This window comes from Talaromyces rugulosus, chromosome III (assembly GCF_013368755.1).
Source record: "Talaromyces rugulosus chromosome III, complete sequence".
Classification (NCBI taxonomy): domain Eukaryota; kingdom Fungi; phylum Ascomycota; class Eurotiomycetes; order Eurotiales; family Trichocomaceae; genus Talaromyces; species Talaromyces rugulosus.
Window position 1 is genome coordinate 4,611,149 of NC_049563.1, and position 19,200 is coordinate 4,630,348.

At 50.0% G+C, this 19,200-nt stretch overlaps 8 protein-coding genes across 8 annotated transcripts; 4 read left to right on the forward strand and 4 right to left on the reverse strand.

Moving 5' to 3' along the window:
• Positions 1-20: 20 nt before the first annotated feature.
• On the reverse strand, positions 21-693 carry TRUGW13939_06363 (uncharacterized protein; the record flags this gene model as incomplete). The annotated part of the gene is made up of 2 exons (XM_035489516.1): positions 21-208; positions 264-693. 2 exons carry the CDS (start codon positions 691-693, stop codon positions 21-23), a joined length of 618 nt encoding a protein of 205 aa, XP_035345409.1.
• Positions 694-1,314: 621 nt separating this feature from the next.
• TRUGW13939_06364 (uncharacterized protein) lies at positions 1,315-4,751 on the forward strand (the record flags this gene model as incomplete). The annotated part of the gene is made up of 2 exons (XM_035489517.1): positions 1,315-1,489; positions 1,549-4,751. The coding sequence occupies 2 exons, from the start codon at positions 1,315-1,317 to the stop codon at positions 4,749-4,751; spliced, it is 3,378 nt and encodes a 1,125-aa protein (XP_035345410.1).
• Positions 4,752-5,332: 581 nt separating this feature from the next.
• Positions 5,333-7,566, forward strand: TRUGW13939_06365 (uncharacterized protein; the record flags this gene model as incomplete). Its single annotated transcript, XM_035489518.1, has 6 exons — positions 5,333-7,007; positions 7,064-7,137; positions 7,189-7,244; positions 7,300-7,353; positions 7,406-7,457; positions 7,561-7,566. 6 exons carry the CDS (start codon positions 5,333-5,335, stop codon positions 7,564-7,566), a joined length of 1,917 nt encoding a protein of 638 aa, XP_035345411.1.
• A 49-nt stretch (positions 7,567-7,615) lies between these two features.
• TRUGW13939_06366 (uncharacterized protein) lies at positions 7,616-8,880 on the reverse strand (the record flags this gene model as incomplete). The annotated part of the gene is made up of 2 exons (XM_035489519.1): positions 7,616-8,627; positions 8,708-8,880. The coding sequence occupies 2 exons, from the start codon at positions 8,878-8,880 to the stop codon at positions 7,616-7,618; spliced, it is 1,185 nt and encodes a 394-aa protein (XP_035345412.1).
• A 340-nt stretch (positions 8,881-9,220) lies between these two features.
• TRUGW13939_06367 (uncharacterized protein) lies at positions 9,221-12,835 on the forward strand (the record flags this gene model as incomplete). Its single annotated transcript, XM_035489520.1, has 1 exon — positions 9,221-12,835. The coding sequence occupies one exon, from the start codon at positions 9,221-9,223 to the stop codon at positions 12,833-12,835; it is 3,615 nt and encodes a 1,204-aa protein (XP_035345413.1).
• A 619-nt stretch (positions 12,836-13,454) lies between these two features.
• Positions 13,455-14,886, reverse strand: TRUGW13939_06368 (uncharacterized protein; the record flags this gene model as incomplete). The annotated part of the gene is made up of 4 exons (XM_035489521.1): positions 13,455-14,062; positions 14,112-14,445; positions 14,533-14,793; positions 14,857-14,886. 4 exons carry the CDS (start codon positions 14,884-14,886, stop codon positions 13,455-13,457), a joined length of 1,233 nt encoding a protein of 410 aa, XP_035345414.1.
• A 1,229-nt stretch (positions 14,887-16,115) lies between these two features.
• Positions 16,116-17,362, reverse strand: TRUGW13939_06369 (uncharacterized protein; the record flags this gene model as incomplete). The annotated part of the gene is made up of 6 exons (XM_035489522.1): positions 16,116-16,208; positions 16,267-16,412; positions 16,460-16,931; positions 16,996-17,119; positions 17,187-17,261; positions 17,346-17,362. 6 exons carry the CDS (start codon positions 17,360-17,362, stop codon positions 16,116-16,118), a joined length of 927 nt encoding a protein of 308 aa, XP_035345415.1.
• A 517-nt stretch (positions 17,363-17,879) lies between these two features.
• TRUGW13939_06370 (uncharacterized protein) lies at positions 17,880-19,170 on the forward strand (the record flags this gene model as incomplete). The annotated part of the gene is made up of 3 exons (XM_035489523.1): positions 17,880-18,053; positions 18,113-18,335; positions 18,392-19,170. 3 exons carry the CDS (start codon positions 17,880-17,882, stop codon positions 19,168-19,170), a joined length of 1,176 nt encoding a protein of 391 aa, XP_035345416.1.
• Positions 19,171-19,200: the final 30 nt, after the last annotated feature.

Sequence of the window (19,200 nt, forward strand, 5' to 3'; positions counted from 1 at the left end):
AAAAAGGTGTGGAGGTCAAGTTATGACCGTCGCTTCAGCTTGAACTGTAAAGGCACAAGATCACGTCTCGGCCCCGGCGCATCTCGCCGCGAAATGAGTTTTCGACATGCAGGGCATTTGCCTCGATTCGATTTGCCCGTCGTCGCTTCTGATCGCTCTTCATCGTAGCGCAGGGAGTCGATGATGCATTTGTGGCAAAACATGTGTCCTAAACATGAAAGATTAGCCTAAAAGCCAGTATTAACCCGGATAAAAGCGCATACCGCATATCGTCGTGGTGGCGTCTGTCGGCGTGTCCATACAAATAGCACATTTCGTGGCCGTCAGCGAGGTACGTCCTTCCTGCGGATCTGCAGCAGCCTGCGCCTTGACCGCATCTTCACGCTGCTTGGCCAGAACCTGAGACAGAGCAGAGTCATCATTAATCTCCGTGAGATCCACAGACTCAACCCCTTCAACACCAAGCGCGGACGAAGAAGATGTATGCCTAGCCGGAGACGGGCTGTACAGGCCTATTGTGTCATCACTTAATCGCCTCCGTTTGACGCCTCGAGAAGGGTTCTCTGGGCTAGTATGCGTTTGTGTTTGTGTAGGCTCTTGGTGTGTATTGAAGTGGTATCCATGGTGGTTCTGTAGCGCATGTCTTGATCCCGACGTTAGATCAATGACCGCTGAGGCCGGCCTCCGTGACATGCTCTGTTGGATTCGTTATGTGACGGTGTAAAATGAAGGGCGAATATGATCTTTGTACTGCGGTGAGGTCGAGATTTAGCAAAGCGAGCCAAACCGATCTCCGTTAATATCAATGTTGGCAGTGATGATATGGATGGCTGGATGTATTACAGTCGGATACGCACGCTGGGAGGAAACAAAAGGAAGAGAAAAGCAAAGCGAAAGTGATATCTCTGCAGAGAGTAACCTCCTATAAACTGGGCGATAAGAAGAAGAAGAAGAAGTCGGTCTCTGTCCGATCATCAATGGGTGAAGTGGCGGCCGTGGGACTCATGGTGGGAAGCTACATGATTGGCTGCCTGGACCCACTTCTGTAATTAGTGTCACGATAACAGCGGCAGAAACGGCGCTTGTCGTAACAGGCAGGCGGTGGCGTGTTTCGCCTGAGGCAGCCACGCAGGAGTAGTCCGTGCCTTCCGCATCCGCCCAGGAGATGATATCAACGAGAGAGAGAGAAAAAAAAAACAACAACCCAGCGCGCTTTCATCTCTTTCTCTTCTCTGATCAGCCCCAATAATTTCGTGCGTGCGCCAAGCGCGCTTTATATCCTCTTAACATGGACTGAGTCTGCTTGTCTTCTCCATGCTACACTATTCCACCCATGTCACTCCCTGTTTTAAGGGAGTGACGCAGTCTTCGATCGTAACCCTACGGCGATCGCTGTACCCAAGGACGACATTTCGCCCATCTGCCGCCTTTCTCTCACAGCTGTCTGGTACCCAGGCTAGCGAACAGAATAAAGGCAAATCACTTTTGGGTATGCTTGGATTTTCCTGGATTTGCCTCACGCGGATGGTCAGTGCTAACATGATATAGTACCCTCGTCCGCCAGATTCAACGAGATCGGAGTGCAACAACTGAGTGAACATGTGCACTCACAAGTCTTCAAAAACAAGCCCACACCGCCCGACGAGAAACTCGTCGCACTGTCCAAAGATCATCTGTCTCGACATGATTTGTTGGGCAAATCGCAAGATGCGGCAGAGCCCATCGCCTTCGACATGCCCCCGTTGAGTGGCCAGTCCATGGACGAACATTTCTACAAACTTGCTATGGATGCTGCGGACCCTTACTTGCGCAACGCCAAAGAATTCTCGACCATCAACGCACCCCAAATGCCGCGGAAATGGGCCAAGCAGAGTGGATGGACCAAATATAACAGTGACGGCTCTTACGAAGCCGTGGATGCCCCCGATGAGTCGGCGCTGACATTCGATACCGAAGTATTGTACAAGGAATCCTCGTTTGCGGTCATGGCTTGCGCCGTGAGCCCGACCGCGTGGTACGCATGGCTGTCTCCGTGGCTGCTGGGAGAGTCGGATAATGATCGCCATCTTATCCCGCTGGGTGACATGTCAAAGCCTAGGATTATTGTTGGCCATAACATTGGGTATGATCGGGCCCGCGTTCAAGAAGAGTATGACCTGAAGCAATCGCGGAATTTCTTTATCGATACCATGTCTCTTCACGTCGCTGTCAACGGAATGTGTTCTCAGCAGCGTCCCACTTGGATGCGGCATAAGAAAAACAGAGACTTGAGGGACAAGATCGCAAACGACCGCAATTCCGTTGAACTGGCAGCCTTGCTCGAGAGCAAGACTCTCACGGATGAAGAGGAGGAATTATGGGTAGGACGGAGTTCCGTGAACTCATTGCGAGACGTTGCCAAGTTCCACTGCGACGTGACCATCGACAAATCCCAGAGAGACTATTTCGGAGAGTTGAACAAGGAGCAACTGGTCGAAAAACTTGATGAATTATTGGACTACTGTGCGGCCGACGTGGCCGTCACCCACCGAGTGTACAAAAAAGTGTTTCCCAACTTCCTCGAAGTGTGCCCTCACCCTGTCAGCTTCGCCGCCTTGCGCCACCTTTCGTCTGTCATATTGCCCGTGAATGAATCCTGGGACCGGTACTTGGAAGATGCCGAGCGTACCTATCATCAACTCCTCAATGATGTTCAAAACAGACTCCTTAAGCTTTGTGAAGAAGCATTGAAGGTGAAGGCCGACTCAAAGACTTATCTGAATGACCCTTGGCTGCGACAGCTGGACTGGACCGGGCAAGAGGTTAAGATGGTGAAGGGCAAAAAGAAAGGCGACCCTCCACGACCAGCAGCTCGACAGAAGATGCCGGGCATGCCCAAGTGGTACAAAGATCTCTTTCCGACCAGCAATTCCAACATCAACCTCACAGTCAGGACTCGAATAGCCCCCATATTGCTTAAACTTGCATGGGATGGCCATCCACTGATTTGGTCTGACAAATTTGGCTGGACATTCAGAGTACCTGAGAAAGAAGCCTCTGTTTACCAAAACCAACCGGTTACTCGCTGCAATATGTCAGAAGAGACTAATGCAGAGCTGCGAGATGATTGGGATCATGTTTACTATAAACTTCCTCATAAAGATGGCCCACAGGCCCGATGTGCCAACCCACTGGCTAAAGGCTATTTGGCTTATTTTGAAAGGGGTACGCTTTCGTCGCAATTCGCTCTTGCCAAAGAAGCGCTGGAAATGAATGCATCGTGCTCTTATTGGATCAGTGCTCGTGACCGGATCTTGAGCCAGATGGTTGTCTACCAAGATGATGTGTCGGCACCAAAAAATCCGGACAGGAAACTAGGCTTTATTTTACCTCAGATTATCCCAATGGGCACCATCACTCGTCGAGCCGTGGAGAACACTTGGCTCACTGCCAGTAACGCCAAAAATAACCGTGTAGGATCTGAGCTAAAGGCTATGATCCAAGCCCCGCCAGGTTACGCGTTTGTTGGCGCCGATGTCGATTCACAGGAATTATGGATTGCCAGTTTGGTTGGCGATGCACAGTTCCAGCTACACGGCGGTAATGCTATTGGATTCATGACACTTGAAGGCTCCAAAGCTGCAGGCACCGACTTGCACTCTCGAACTGCCTCGATTCTTGGAATTTCGAGAAACGATGCAAAAGTTTTCAACTACGGACGAATCTACGGTGCTGGATTGAAATTCGCTGCGACTCTGCTCCGTCAATTTAACCCGGCTCTCACAGAAAAAGAGACAAATCAGATCGCCTCCAACCTTTACAAAGAGACCAAGGGCGCCCGAACTACACGTAAAGTATTGAATGATGGGCCGTTCTGGCGTGGAGGCACAGAGTCATTCGTCTTCAACAAGTTAGAAGAGTTCGCCGAGCAAGAACGACCGCGAACTCCAGCATTGGGCGCCGGTATTACCGAGGCACTCATGCGTCGTTTCATCAACAAGGGCAGCTTTATGACGTCCCGTATTAACTGGGCTATTCAATCATCCGGGGTCGACTATTTGCATCTCCTGATTACAGCAATGGATTTTCTTATTCGGCGGTTTAACATCCAGGCTAGACTTGCTATCACTGTACACGACGAGATTCGCTATCTTGTGAAAGAAGAAGACAAATACCGTGCTGCCATGGCTTTGCAGATTGCTAATGTTTGGACCCGTGCCATGTTCTCGCAACAGGTCGGCATTGATGACCTCCCACAATCATGCGCCTTTTTCTCGGCGGTTGATATTGACCACGTCCTCCGAAAAGAAGTCAACATGGACTGTGTGACTCCGTCTTTTCCACACAAGATCCCCCACGGAGAGAGCTTGGACATCAACCAACTACTCGCAAAGGGAGATGAAGCTTTCCTCGACCCCTCGATCCAGCCACTTTCTACTCCGGCTCCGGATCAGTATTCGTATACCCCGAGGGAGTCTGTGATGTCGGCTCTTCAAGGATCTGATAATATCGCTTTTATTAAAGCTCAAATCACTAGAGACGACGATGAACTTAAAAACATTGTCAAAGAGGCCATGGCAAACCCTGCCAAATCCAAGCCTACCACAAACCGCACTCGCAAATCCGTCGTACCAAAGCCGGCCGGCGAGCCCCAAAGGGCTTTCCTAATGGAAGATTGGAACGATTACGGCCGCAACTATTCTCCAAACTCGAAACAAAACCCGTTTCCCTTTTCCAAGTTTTCGAAGCACCGCACGCCTGCTCGTGCGTGATTGATTTTTAAAATCGTTTTATACAATGATTTCCTTCTCTTCAATGTGTATACTGGATGTTTTTCTATGGCTTCTTATGCGGCTATGCCATCATGTACATTTCCTATTTTTCCTATGTTTTCTTGTGAAATGGGTGCATTGGGTTGGTGTTAATGCTTTTCCATGATAATGGGTGAAGGCGCATCTTGACTGGAGTGGGGGGTTTCACTCAATATTGTACAGCACATAATTCCGTGTATATATTATTAACCTATCTACTGTCTAATATGAACTTAGCATAATAACCATACTTCTTAACTCCGTAGACTAGATTTTTTTTACATCCTCGTTGCTTGGAACCTCGCCGCTAAGCTTTTAAATGACTGCGGGGAAAAGGAGCCGCCCGAGCGTTTCGAACTTTATTTGATCTTCACATGCATTTAATCAATGACACTTGCTTCAACAAACTCCTTGCAGAAATGGGGCGTTCGTTTCAATGCTTTATGCACAAACAATCTGTACTCGCAGATGTCCTGACTTCTACTATTATTTTGATTGAACTCAACCGATGAACGCGCACCTCGAACCGAAACGTCGCCACGATGAGCGTCGACGCGCATGATTATGCGCCCGGCTTCGTGCCATCACCAAACCCAGCGCCGGCGCAGCAGCAGCATCACAACATCGACATTGAAGCGCAGTCTCGATTCCCCAGCGCCGAAAACGACGACAACAACGACGACGACAATGACCCGACATCCCCAGGCTCGTTCCCTGCGCCTGTGCGCGTCGACTCGGTCTCAACGCTGCGGCGGCGGCGCTCACGACGCACCAACACTTTACGCTCATACTACCGAGACGGACTGAGTCCCGAACGGCAGCTACATGGTGCTGGCAAGGAGCCGGGAATCGATCCCAATTCTGATCTACCTCCGACCGGGGGCACTGAATGGGACTACCTCTCGCTTCCCGTCGATCTCCATCGACAGTGCGAAATCACCATTGTGGATTTCTCGCAGAATGAGATGCGGCAGTATGCTCTGGATAATGAATCGCTGGAACAGTTCCTGCAGAGGGAAAAGGAGCCATGGGTGCAGTGTCGTTGGATCAATGTGAACGGGCTCAGTTGGGATGTGATAAAGATTCTGGGCAGCCACAAAAACATCCATAGGCTTGCAATCGAGGACTTGATGCATCCGCACAATCTGACCAAGGTGGATTGGTACTCGGATCATGCCTATATCGTCATGTCCCTGCAAAAGCTCATCAAACTGGGTCATGAGGATCGCAAAAGCGGTTCCGACGATGACATGGACGAGAAGCGTCCTAATTCTGATAGCAGCTCGGATTCCTCTAAAGATAGTATCTCACCGGTCACGGTCAGGCGGAAGAAATGGCGTGTCATCCAGGCTGCTCTTCGAGATTTGCTGATTCCGCAAGGCCGGAGGCGGGGGAATGAGAAAGAGCAAGGATATAGAAACGATGCAGGTCTTGGAAGAAGTTCGTCCAACGATTCGGGTAATCGTAATAACAAAGACAAATACAAAATGCGCCGAACGTTGCAACGCTTCCGGGGCGGGCCTAATGAAGAGCGCATTGAATTCATGGAGCGACATGCGGTGTTGGCTTCGCACGGCTTGGGTGTGACTCTGGAGCAGGTATCCATCTTCCTGAATGCCGACAACACGGTGCTGTCATTTTTTGATGAAAGTGCCAGCGATATCGAGGCACCAATTGTCAAGCGATTGAGCTCTCCCGAGACCATATTACGACAGTCGTGTGACGCCAGCATGTTGGTCCAGGCGATTATGGATGCCATCATTGATCTTGCGATCCCAGTGACTTTTGCTTACCAAGACGCAATTGGAGATCTTGAGGTTGCGGTATTGACGGACCCAAATATCGACCAATCCAAAAGCCTATATGTCTTGACGTCTGAAATCGCCGTACTGCGCAGCGCCATGCAGCCCATGGTGGCAGTTATCAATGCTCTTCGCGACCACCGATCAGAGCCAGTTCACACCCCCGGCCTTGGCACTTTTGTTCCTCTCCCTCAGGCCATGTCGTCCAGTACGAATCTGACAGCCGATGGTTCTTCTTACATCGGGACTGCGACTCCGAACTTGAAAAGTATAGGCGGCTCGACGGTCACTATTAGTGCCATGTGTCATACTTATTTAGGCGATGTGCTGGATCACTGTATCACAATCACAGAGGGCTACGACCAAATGAGGAGGTCGGCAGACAACATGATTGATTTGATATTCAACACAATCGGTAGGCTCCCTGCTCATCAACAAGTCCATTTTTTTTTCTTCTAACGTGTTTTATAGGTGCCTATCAGAACGAAAGCATGAAGCAACTGAGTTTGGTAACAGCCTTGTTCCTTCCTTTGACCTTTTTGACGGTATGTTCTCTACTTAGTAAACTTGAATGTAGACAAGCTAACACAGAAAAGGGATATTTTGGAATGAATTTCGTCCGCTTCAACGGTGTCCAGCATCATAGTGATTCGTAAGCTACACACACCTCTTTTTGCCAGCCCCTCATAATTGATGATCATTTCTAGGTATTTCTGGCAAATAGCCGTGCCATTTGTCGTGGTGGTAACATTTTTCCTAATGTGAGTTACACCTGTCCTACAATGTTTGCAGCATATCTAACGGTGCAAAAAGGCGTGATATGATCGGACGCTACTTTTTTAAGATTGCCCAGAAACGGCTTTTCGTAAGTTCGAGAAGGCATAGACAGGCAAGGAGTAATAAGTACCGTACAGTATAAAGTACCTGTTTTATTTTTGATATCCGGTCATTGGCGTTTGTATTTTTAGACTTGAGGCATAAAACCTATTCATTATATAAGTACATAATTTCTAATATACAAGGTCAAAATGACTGGCTCCGATGTGCAAAATAGGCTTTCCAAGGCAGCCTCCAGTCGGATCGTAGAAGATCCGTGTTGAATATATCAAAATCAACCTTTTCCAGCCTGTCAAGCCACATCCCTGTTGGTATGGCAGGCATCAAAACCCCAAACCCACGCTCCACCTCTTTCAACTGGGTTTCATACTGTGATCGGTCGGAAGTATGTTGTTGGTTTGCTGCATACTCATGGCCCTCTTCGCCCTCATGCTCAAAGTCATGCCCGACGTCTTGACCCTCACGCAGGTTCTTGAGCATCTGGCGAGCAGTAATTAAATGGTCATTCGCACGAGTGGCAACCGTAAAAACCGCATCTCTCAGACCGGGCGCTGCTGCGCCCTGGCGGAAGATATCTTCTTCTTTGACCCCTGCTTGCGCCATGACGTCCAGTGGCAATGTAATAGATCCCTGTTGCCCTGCTGTATTCTGTCCACCCAGAGCAGCTGTCTGATTAGAGTGATGATTCGGTGGCGGTGGAAAAGCCACGAGCGGCAGTCCTCGCAGCACAGCAGCTATGCCAGCAGCCTTGCCTATATGCGACGCAATGTGGTCCACCGTGAGCGAAGTTAGCGGTAGCGACGACAGCGTCAGGTATAGTAACGTGGAATACGTGTTTTCGGCGTAGGATTCCAGCTCGGTGATATTCGCATAAGGTGTATTAGTCAACGACCGCTCGCGCGCATTGATCATGCGCAAGAACCAGCCCTTGCTAAGGCGCGCGGCTGGGCTCCGCGCTCGTAGGTCTTCGATTGCGGCGCTGAGGAACACAGCAACGGGTTCTTTTGGTGGTGTGCCGGATAATGTGCGGGATATCGTGTCGCGCCAGAATTGGAGACGCATTAGGCCGATTGTGTGTGAGGAGGTTGTGTCGGGGATCAAGGATAGCGAAATGTTGAGCGCCTGTAGGGCGAGGTAGAAGCTCTGCGACTGCGGAGGGATGAAAGTGCTGAGGACGAAGGAAGGGCGATCATATTTCCTGATCGGTGTAAGTTATGTCTTTTTCTTCTCTTTTTTTGGATAGGGCATAGCATAGGCAGTCCTCAAGGGGGTATTTACCGGACTAGGTCCGTACAGTATTTCCGGGCTGATTCAACCTCGCCATCCTTTGCGGCGGTTCGAAATGTAGAAGACTTTGAGAATGCTCGTCGCTGGCTGAATTGCGGTTTTTGTTTGAAAAATTGAACCGAAGATACACCGCGACGCGGCAATGCTTTCTTCGTCGCTGACATGTTCGGTATATGAGGATATCAGGATATTCCGTAGATGATTTGTTGTTGTTTCTTTTTTTACCGCCTCATGATGCACAATCTGAAAGGGTCGTTGCAAATACCAAATCAAAATATGTATAGAAAGCAGCCTCGTTCCTGGCAATTCCTGGCGAATATCAGCTGGGTGAGGTGAGTTGTTAATTGTCGAGATGTCCTTGGTCAACCGATTTTCCCAATTTTTCCCAAATGACGTTAGCGGGACCAGAGCTGCGGCTTTCGCGTCTCGCGGCGCGTCTCCCCGATCCAGATAGATTGAACTTTCCACCCCTCTACAACCTTTATCTGCAGGGTCTCCGATACCATGACTCTGGAATCATCGGTGATGGGATTTGAAGATGCTTACCCCCACGAGATCAGAGGCGACGACGATGAGCGCCCGACAAAGAAGCGCCGGTTTTTCTCTGAAGAAAGTGATGCGCCTGCACAGAGTATTGAAGAACAAGTCGCGCCTAGCCAAACGACGCAGCCAAGTGGCGATCTTACCTCCCCGTTAGATTTACAGTCAGAGACAAACGGCGAAGAGGAAGAAAAAACAGAAACCCCGACTACGGACGGCTTCGATTCTCAACTGTTTGCGAGTATTGTTGGCGGAGATGTATCAAGCACAACGGTCGTCCAGGTCCGACAGGCCGCGGGAGACAATATGGAGAGAGCTATCAATATGTTTTTTGATGGATCCTACAAAACAGCAATCCGCGAGCAGCATTCACAGGCAACGCTATTACAACCGGGTCAACAAACTCAGCTTCCCTGCAGAAACGAGCAGAACGCTAGAAACGCCAACGCTACAATCGATCAACCAGCAAATCCCCCGCGAGGTCGTTCGGAATGGTTGCCAACCGAAGGAGCCCGGGTATTTCCTTCTATGCCTTTTCGACGATACGTCGGAGCATTCGGTGTCGGAGCATGGGCCACAAGAAGCGGACTCAATGTCATTCGCCACGAGGAAAGAGTCAGGATAGAGCGGACGAAACTGAGATCGGCAATAAAGCCTGGCCGCAGTGGACGACTGATGCCGAATCAGAAAGCCGACGTTCTGACTCGCTTTGTCAATCGGCGAGGTGAAGAGATAGGCCGCCTGCCTCAGGAGACTGCGGAATGGGTCTCTACTCTGATCGACCAGAAGATATGTGATTTCGAAGGCGCCTGTGTATTTGCACCTGATCGTGTCAGAGTCAACGACACAATATATCTTCAACTGCGCTGTTACCTCAAGGTTGATGCTTTTAGACCTGACGCATTCGGAAGCATGGACGATAATCGGTCAACCACTCTCTTTGAGCAGCAAGAAAGCACAGAGGAACGGAATTTGAGGATCCGTCAGGTTGCCCTTGTGCGACTTTTTGACGAGATTGGTCTGTTGCCGACTTCAACAAATGAACTCACAGCCAAACATAAAAAGGAGGGCCTTCTCCGTTCTGTCGAGATTTCTGAAGTGTACGACAAAAAGAAAGATAAACCTAAAGAGGCCACTGATCTAGAGGAGTCATCACCGGAAGAAGAGTCCGCCGAGCTGGAGGAAGATCATCTCGACACACTATACAAAAAAGCCCAGTCGTTTGATTTCAACACTCCAGAAGCTCAACCTGCACAAACGTTTGCAATGGACCTTCGAAAATATCAAAAGCAAGCTTTGCATTGGATGCTTGCTAAAGAGAGGGACACTAGTTCCGGCAGGCAGTCATCGATGCATCCCTTATGGGAGCAATACAAGTGGCCACTAAAGGATGTAGACGACAAAGTCGTGCCGTGTGTGGTGCGACAAGATTACTTTTATGTGAACCCTTACTCTGGCGAGCTAAGCTTGGATTTCCCCGTTCAGAAACAGCATTGCCTAGGAGGTATCCTGGCAGACGAAATGGGGTTGGGCAAGACGATCGAAATGATGAGCTTGGTCCACACGAACAGAGTGACTCCAGACCATTATACACGGACCAATGAATTTGAAGAGTTTCTATCAACGTCTAATCGAATCGTTCCAGCTCCATACACCACTGTAGTGGTGGCACCGACATCACTTCTTGCGCAATGGGAAAGCGAGGCTCAAAAGGCGTCTGCTCCTGGAACTATCAAAACTTTGATCTACTACGGAACAGACAGAACCGTAGATCTAAAGACGCTCTGTTCACCGACGAACGGCGCCAATGCCCCGAATGTCATTGTGACTAGTTACGGGGTGGTTTTGTCGGAATTCCGCCGCTTTACTACTAACCCGCAAAACAACAGTGGACTTTTCTCCGTTGAATTTTTCAGGATAATCCTCGACGAGGCACATCTAATCAAAAACCGGCGCTCCAAATCTGCTAGAGCATGCTACGAGCTCAAAGCCAAGCACCGATGGGTATTGACAGGCACGCCGATTGTCAACCGTCTGGAGGATCTATTTAGTCTAGTACGTTTCCTCAAGGTCGAACCATGGAGCAACTTTTCTTTCTGGAAAACGTTCATCACGGTACCCTTCGAGTCAAAGGACTACATACGGGCCTTGAATGTTGTTCAAACCGTGCTCGAGCCACTTGTGCTACGACGAACCAAGACGATGAAAACCCCTGAAGGTGAAGCGCTGGTCCCTCTTCCTCCTCGCACCGTCACTATTGAAGAGGTCGAGCTTTCCGAACAAGAACGAGATATCTACGATCTTATCTACCACCGGGCAAAGAGAGCATTCAATGACAATATTGAAGCTGGCACTCTACTGAAATCCTACTCAACTATATTTGCCCAGATCTTGCGGCTGCGTCAGACGTGTTGCCACCCGGTCCTCACCAGAAACAAGAATATTGTTGCAGAAGAGGAAGACGCAGCAGCCACGGCGGATTTCTTCAGTGAAATGAAAGATGACATGGATTTGCAAGAGCTTATCAACAGGTTCACCAAGGAGACCGAATCGGTAGACGTGAACAAACCCCAGGATTCCATGGCGCGGTTTACCACGCATGCCCTGAGGCAAATCCAAAGCGACAGCAGCGGAGAATGCCCCATCTGCTCGGAGGAGCCATTGATCGAGCCAGCCGTGACCGGATGCTGGCACAGCGCGTGCAAAAAGTGTCTAGAGAGCTATATCCGCCACCAAACCGACAAGGGCGAGGTTCCGCGCTGCTTTTGTTGCCGTGCGCCAGTAACGCGGCAGGATATTTTTGAAGTTGTTCGACGCCAGTCGTCAAATAGCAACATACCATATGAAGTCGTCGATATCCCCGAAAGCAGCACACCGCCGACTTCGTCACAGCCTGCGCCTAAAATATCGCTACGACGGATTTACCCCTTGTCGCCTTCTGCGCACACCTCTGCAAAGATCCATTCGTTGATGACGCATCTCTTGAAGCTGCCGCCAAACACAAAATCCGTGGTGTTTTCTCAATTCACCTCATTTTTGGATCTGATCGGTCCACAGCTTACCAAAGCCGGCATGACACATTTACGGCTGGACGGCTCAATGCCGCAGAAACAGCGAGCAGAAGTCTTGCGCCAATTCACGCGCACCGAAATCTACGAAGAGGAGCTAAACTCTGAGGATGATATCGAAGCTGCCGCTTCTTCTAGTAATAACAACAACATCAACAACAAAATCCCCGCTGGCCAAACACCGCCTACCCCCAGTATTCTTTTGATTAGTCTTCGCGCGGGAGGCGTAGGGCTGAATCTGACAGCTGCCAACCACGTGTTCATGATGGACCCCTGGTGGAGTTTTGCGGTGGAGGCCCAGGCGATCGACCGCGTTCATCGTATGGGCCAGCTGCGAGAGGTCTCGGTGACGCGGTTTGTCGTTAAGGACTCGATTGAGACGCGTATGCTTCGTGTCCAGGAACGCAAGATGAATATTGCGGGCTCGTTGGGGCTGCGGGTGGGCGGCGATGGCACAGAGGATGACCGTAAGAAGGATCGGATTGAGGAGTTGAAGTTGCTGTTTGAGTGATTTTATTACGGAATTTTTTTCTTTTCTTTATATACCCATGACTAGCCAATTGATGTATATAGTACCGCCCTTTATAACCTTTTAACAAAATAAGACATTAATAATCAAGTTTTGATATCTCTTGTGAACTGGTCAGCTGGACATTTCAAAGAAGTCAATTGATACCAGCCCTAGCAAATTAGTCCATCTGGCTAGATTAATACATGTAATCCGTGCATATTTCGACTATGTTGAAGGGGGGCCGAGGGCTTGTCGTCCGTAAACAATGAGTCAAGCCATACTTCAATCAAGATAAAAACCCCTGACTTACATACCCTCAGGTTATCACCCACGATTGGTGATGTACGTGAATGCAATAAAATTTTCATAAATATCAGTAATAAATTAAATCTCCCTACATGGTGCACGTCTCACATATCCAAATCTACATTGGGATTGATGTTAATTACAGTCACAAGACACGAACCACCAGGCATATAACAAATGCAACAAATCCAAACGCCGCCTGACCCATCAAGAACTCATCGAGGTATAACAGAAACAAAGAAGAGGGGTGTTATAAAGAAAATCAGACAACGCCGTTCCAGCCAGCAGGTATACATAAGCAAAGGAGAATAATCTAAAAGTCTTCGTCGAAGCTCAGACCGTTAGACGATTCTTCTTTCTTATCAGTCTCCTTGTCCTTCTTGTTGGCGCTGCCCATGACACCGGCCTTTTGGTAGTCACCCACTCGCTTCTCGAAGAAGTTGGTCTTGCCAGCAAGGGAGATGTTCTCCATAAAGTCAAAGGGGTTCGTGGAGTTGTAGTACTTCTTGTTACCGAGAGCAAGAAGCAAGCGGTCAGCAACAAACTCGATGTACTGGCACATCAGTTTAGAGTTCATGCCGAGCAGAGCACAGGGCAGGGCATCCGTCAGGAATTCTTGTTCGATGGTGACGGCATCGATAATAATGCTTTGGACCACCTCAGGGCTAGGGCGAACGTTGAGGTGAGAGAACAACAAGCAGGCAAAGTCCGTGTGGAGGCCTTCGTCACGGGAGATCAGCTCGTTGGAGAAGGTGAGACCAGGCATCAGACCACGCTTCTTGAGCCAGAAAATCGAGGCAAAAGAGCCGGAGAAGAAGATACCCTCGACAGCAGCAAAGGCAACAAGACGCTGGGCAAAGGTAGATTCTTTATCGGAAATCCAGCGGAGGGCCCAGTCGGCCTTTTTGCGAATGCAGGGAACTATAGCCGTCAATTCCGGTCCATTAAAAAAAGATGGAGAAAAACTTACTGTTGTCAATGGCGTCAAACAGATATGCACGTTGCTTGGGTTCGTTGATATAGGTATCAATGAGCAGAGAGTAGGTCTCGGAGTGGATGTTCTCCATCATGATCTGGAATCCATAGAAGCAACGAGCCTCGGGGACCTGTACTTCGCCGCTGAAGCGCTCAACAAGGTTCTCGTTGACGATGCCGTCGGACGCGGCAAAGAAGGCAAGCACGTGGGAGATAAAGTACTGCTCATCACTGTTGAGACGGTTGTTCCAGTCGTGCAAATCTTTCGATAGATCAATTTCCTCGGCAGTCCAGAAAGAAGCTTCAGCCTTTTTGTACATTTGCCAGATCTATTGATACAAAGTATTAGCATTTGGTTGTCCCAGACTTCGACGCGAAAACCACTTTACGCGTGACGCGTCGATGTTGTCACTTACCTCGTGATATTTGATGGGGAAAAGAACGAAGCGGTGCGGGTTCTCCTGAAGCAATGGCTCATGGGCTTCAGTCTCCTTGATGCCAGCAGCAACCTTGGCAGCAACTGCCGTCTCGGCAGCCTTGTTGTCCATGACGGGTTTGGACAGCTCGGTGGCGGACGCGTCGACAACGGCGGGGGCGTTCTCCTTGTCAGCGGGGGCGAAGTTCAATGGCTTGATGGGCGAATCGCTCATCTTGAGGTGCTCGAGAGAGGAAGCGGCCTGCAATGGGGAAGATTAGCATCCAGACGCGTCTCAAGGCGACGTGATGGCAGCGCGGCATACCTGCTTGGAAGGGGTGATTTGCGTTGTCATTGTAAATTGTGAAATTGAGAGAAGCTGTAACAGAGTAATAATCAATGAGGCACAGCAAGACAAAAGACAAAAGACAGGCAAGAGAGAGTCTGGAGTGGAAGAGTGGGATGAGAGAGAAGGAAGAAGCTGGGCGAGCGCGGGCAGAAATACTTTGCCTGTCGCGAGCAGCAGGCTCGCTAGCGCGTGGCACTAAGTCACGCTGCACGTGACTTGGCGACGACGCTTCACGTCATTTAAGGCGCGACGAGCCGCTGGGCCAATCAGCGGCGAGAACGGGGCGTCGCGTCCAGCCATGTTTTTGAGAGCCACGGCCAACCTCCCCATAACAACACGCCCGGCTTTACGGATATGGAGCTGCAATCTCGGCGTCTCCAGTCTCCATCGCAGCTGAACTGGATTTTTTAGGTAACACCACCCTTCGCAGGCTCTTCCGGCCCCCGAATGCTCCAGCAAGACCATCAAAGAACACGCTGATGGGACCCACTGTTTGCATCTCTCGCGTTATCAGATCGAACAACGGCCACTGATTGGCCGACGCGTCCTGCTTTTGAGGATTTCTTACAGCTTTAAGTTCAATGGATACGCAACACGAAACGACATGTATTGTTAGTTGTTACTGTCTTTCCTCTCTAGTGGTATCGCCAAAAAACCTTCGAGTGCGACATAGTACATACTGCCTTGTCTCGAGCGGCCATGCAGGGATACACCCTTGATGCAGGCAAGAATGGCGGTTGCCAGGAAACTGGGCGTTGCCATTGAAGCTAAATGACTGATGGCATTGCTGGTTGGACCCATGGTGGCGACATGTGCCAACGATCGCAATGTCCTTCATGTGATTGATCTACTTTATTTTACCAACTATTTCAAAGTACTAGTGAAGAAGGGCTTTGACGCGAGGTCGGCCATGAAGGGGTTGGATCGCGCGTCCCTAGCTTCTTGCCCGCCTTGAAGGCTTGGAGGGGTTTGTCTACAGACTACACCCATTGCAGATGGCCGGTGTATATTACTAGTGATTCTACCTTGATTGCGTCAATGCTCGCTGACAGCCTCATATTCTAGATGTCTTATGACAAACCAAGTTCCCTCTATCACATCCCTCTATAAACAGACGCTGATTTTATATGTACAAAAGAAATTCCCGCGAGGACGCCGTCACAGTGGGACAACTGAGGAATGACAAAGCGTGTTTACCCCAGACATTACAAGTTCACTCCGTTTTTTGTTTCGTTTCATAGCTTCTCTCGTAGAGAATCCGACAGAACCTGGTCCTCGACCTTGCGAATCAGTTTGATGGTTTGTTCGGCAAGACTGAGAGTCAAGATCTGCAATTGCCAGGTTAGTTCATGCTCCAATCAGAAATAACTACAAGGGACGACTCACGGTGTGAGGTAGAATACGCGCAAGATGCGCAAAGTAGCCCTTGTAGATGGCTAAGACACCCTCCGTAGAGATCGTCTTGTAAAAACAATCCCAAACGCCTTTGTAGAGGTTACCTGTCTGGTTGTACATGCGAGACATGATTGTGTCTACAAGGATTAGCAAAGACCTTCACTTGTAGAAGACAATTACTCACCAGGTGGGTGCATCACACAGCATACAACGAATCCAGATGCAGTGCTGCTAGCCAGGTGAAGAGCAGGGCCTTCCTGCATTCCAAAATGTTTTGTGAGCCGCCTTTTAGCAAAGAAATACGTGGGAAGCTGGACGGAGCTTCCAAAGCCTGTCCGCACCATGGCTGCGCCAACGCCGCGGTATAGACCCTTGAGGCCCTCATTCCGGTGGATTTGTCGCAGTCCATCGTATGCGTTTTTGTATTTATGCTGGGTACCAACGGGGAGGAAAGGAGAGAACGACTGCAGTCGAGTCTTCACCAAGAAGAAGGGTGAGCCAGCTGCCGCGCCCATAATTCCGGAGCTGGCTCCACTGAAGACATTGACGCCGAGAGACTGGACGTTGGGATCGCCGTAAAGGGTTTTCGTAAGGCCGGTGCGAACAGGTTCATAGAAGCCCAGGCGGCAACCGTTCAGGAGAACTTGATAAACATACTAGAGTCAAAAAAGAGTCAGCCTGGTCATCAAAGAAACCAACCGCGTTGTACCAAATACATACAGCTGAACCAATACCCCGGAACAAGCCTTTCGGGCCCTCGTTCTGCAGAATTACCTTGATGCCATGAAAAACACCCTTGTATTTCTTCACAGCATCGGATTGTAGCTCTCCCTGGAGTTGTAGCCTTGGAGGCTGTATGTCAGCGCATGCTTCCGCCTGCCTAGCAATGGCAAGAATCTCGGTGGACGTACCGGATCTTCACGGTCTCGAAACTGTGAGTAACGGTGACTGCCCCACAGGCTGCGATGCCTCCGGCGATGAAAGCCCTAGTATAATAGATAAAAGTAAGCCTTCCGCCATCATCTCTCGATCCCTGCTCGAAACAGCCATCTCATCCGGGAGCCACATACCCAGTGGTTGTAGACATTGTTGCGATCGGTATGAAAGCGCAGGGCTCACTTGAGGGCGAGTGTCGAGGCGAGTATTAAAATGATCGGTGACCGGAAGGACGGTTAGGCCATACAGGCTTTCGATGATATGACCCTGAGCGGTGGACCACGGCCGCGCCTCACCGAACAAAGAAAGCGGTAACAGACGGGACTCGACGTTGGTAAGAGCGAGCGGAGGGCGAGACCAAGTCCGGGGAAGGGTACCTTGTCGATCGATTGGGGTGAGGCTTTGCTAAGTAGGCCCGGCTGAACGAACGGTGAGCACGCCGAATTCCCCGATCGCGGCGGGCGAGAATTATCCCAATAGCGGCAGCTGCCGCTTTGTCGCGGCGTCTTCGGCGCGATATTCTGCCACCGGCTGCCGCCTGCCGTTTGCTCTGTTTGTCGGTTCTCGTTTGCAATTGTCGACTTCAAAGACACCTCCCAATACGTTCAATTGTTCCCTCGAGACGCTGCAGAGACTGTCTGATTAGCTATCCCTCGAGTTACCCAGCAATGGCAGACGTCGCACCGCCGCCAGAACAGCAGGACCAAAAGGTTTCTGGCGCTGCCTCTTCCGACACACCACAGGTCGGCACTCCTCTTGGTCCGCCTCCTGTGCCTCGCTCTGCTACTCCCCAGCCGTCTCAGAAGGTGTCGGATGTCATACCAATTTACCGCGCATCGAAAGTAAGTGTCTCCTGCTTGGACACGTGGGGGCTGCCCGCTCACAATCCCTATTCAAATAGCGCTTCAGACTTTCGAAGCACGACAGCTCCCACATTACTTCTCTCGATTTCGACGACAAAGGAGAATATATAGTAGCTGCCTGCGAGGACGAGACCATTCAAGTTTTTGACGTTATCGAAGGCAAGAATACGAAAGTGGTCCCCAGCAAGAAATATGGAGTGCACCTCGCCCGCTTTACCCACCATTCACGCCAGATACTCCACGCCAGTACTAAAGTGGACGGTATGTTTGGACATTTTCAAGTAAAAAAGTGTGTAGTAGTAGCTGACAATTTATAGACTCTCTTCGTCTTCTAGACTTGCATCAAGAAAGTTACCTTCGATATTTCAGCGGACACACGGACAAGGTGACATCGCTGGCGCTGTCACCCGGTACTGACGCCTTCGTATCATGCTCAAAAGACAACTCGATTTCTCTTTGGGATTTGAGGTCCCGAAATGTGCAGGGAAAGCTCCAGCTAGCGACTCCGTATTTGGTTGCTTTTGACCCCACGGCTTCCGTGATCGCCATTGCCTCCCAGTCGACCTCTTCGGTCTTGCTCTACGATTTCCGTAACTACGACAGAGCCCCCTTTGCCACCTTTGACCTGGTTCCTCATGAGGAACGATATACACCAGCGACTCGGGGAAGATTGTGGTCGCGTTTAGAGTTTTCCAACGATGGCAAAAACCTTCTCGTCGGCACCGACTACCACGGCCATTTTGTTCTAGACGCATTCGAGGGCACATTGAATGCTTTCTTGGGTGGCAGAAAAGGATCTAGTGGAAGGGCGGCCCCCATATCGAGCTCTGGAAAGCCCTTGGGTCAAGGTGATGCTTGTTTCACCCAAGATGGCCGATATATCGTAGGAGGGGCTGGTGAACAGACCGAAGTCCACGTATGGGACACTCACCAGATTTCAGACACGGGTGCGTATTTACAGCCCACGATTATTTTGCCGTCCAGAGCCCGCACAGCCGTGATCGAAATGAATCCCAGATACAACATGCTTGCAACCGCCGACAAAGATATTCAATTCTGGCTACCTGACGAGGGGGTTAAATCTTCCGACAAATAAGCTTGTCGATTTTATTTTATGTGTGAAGAG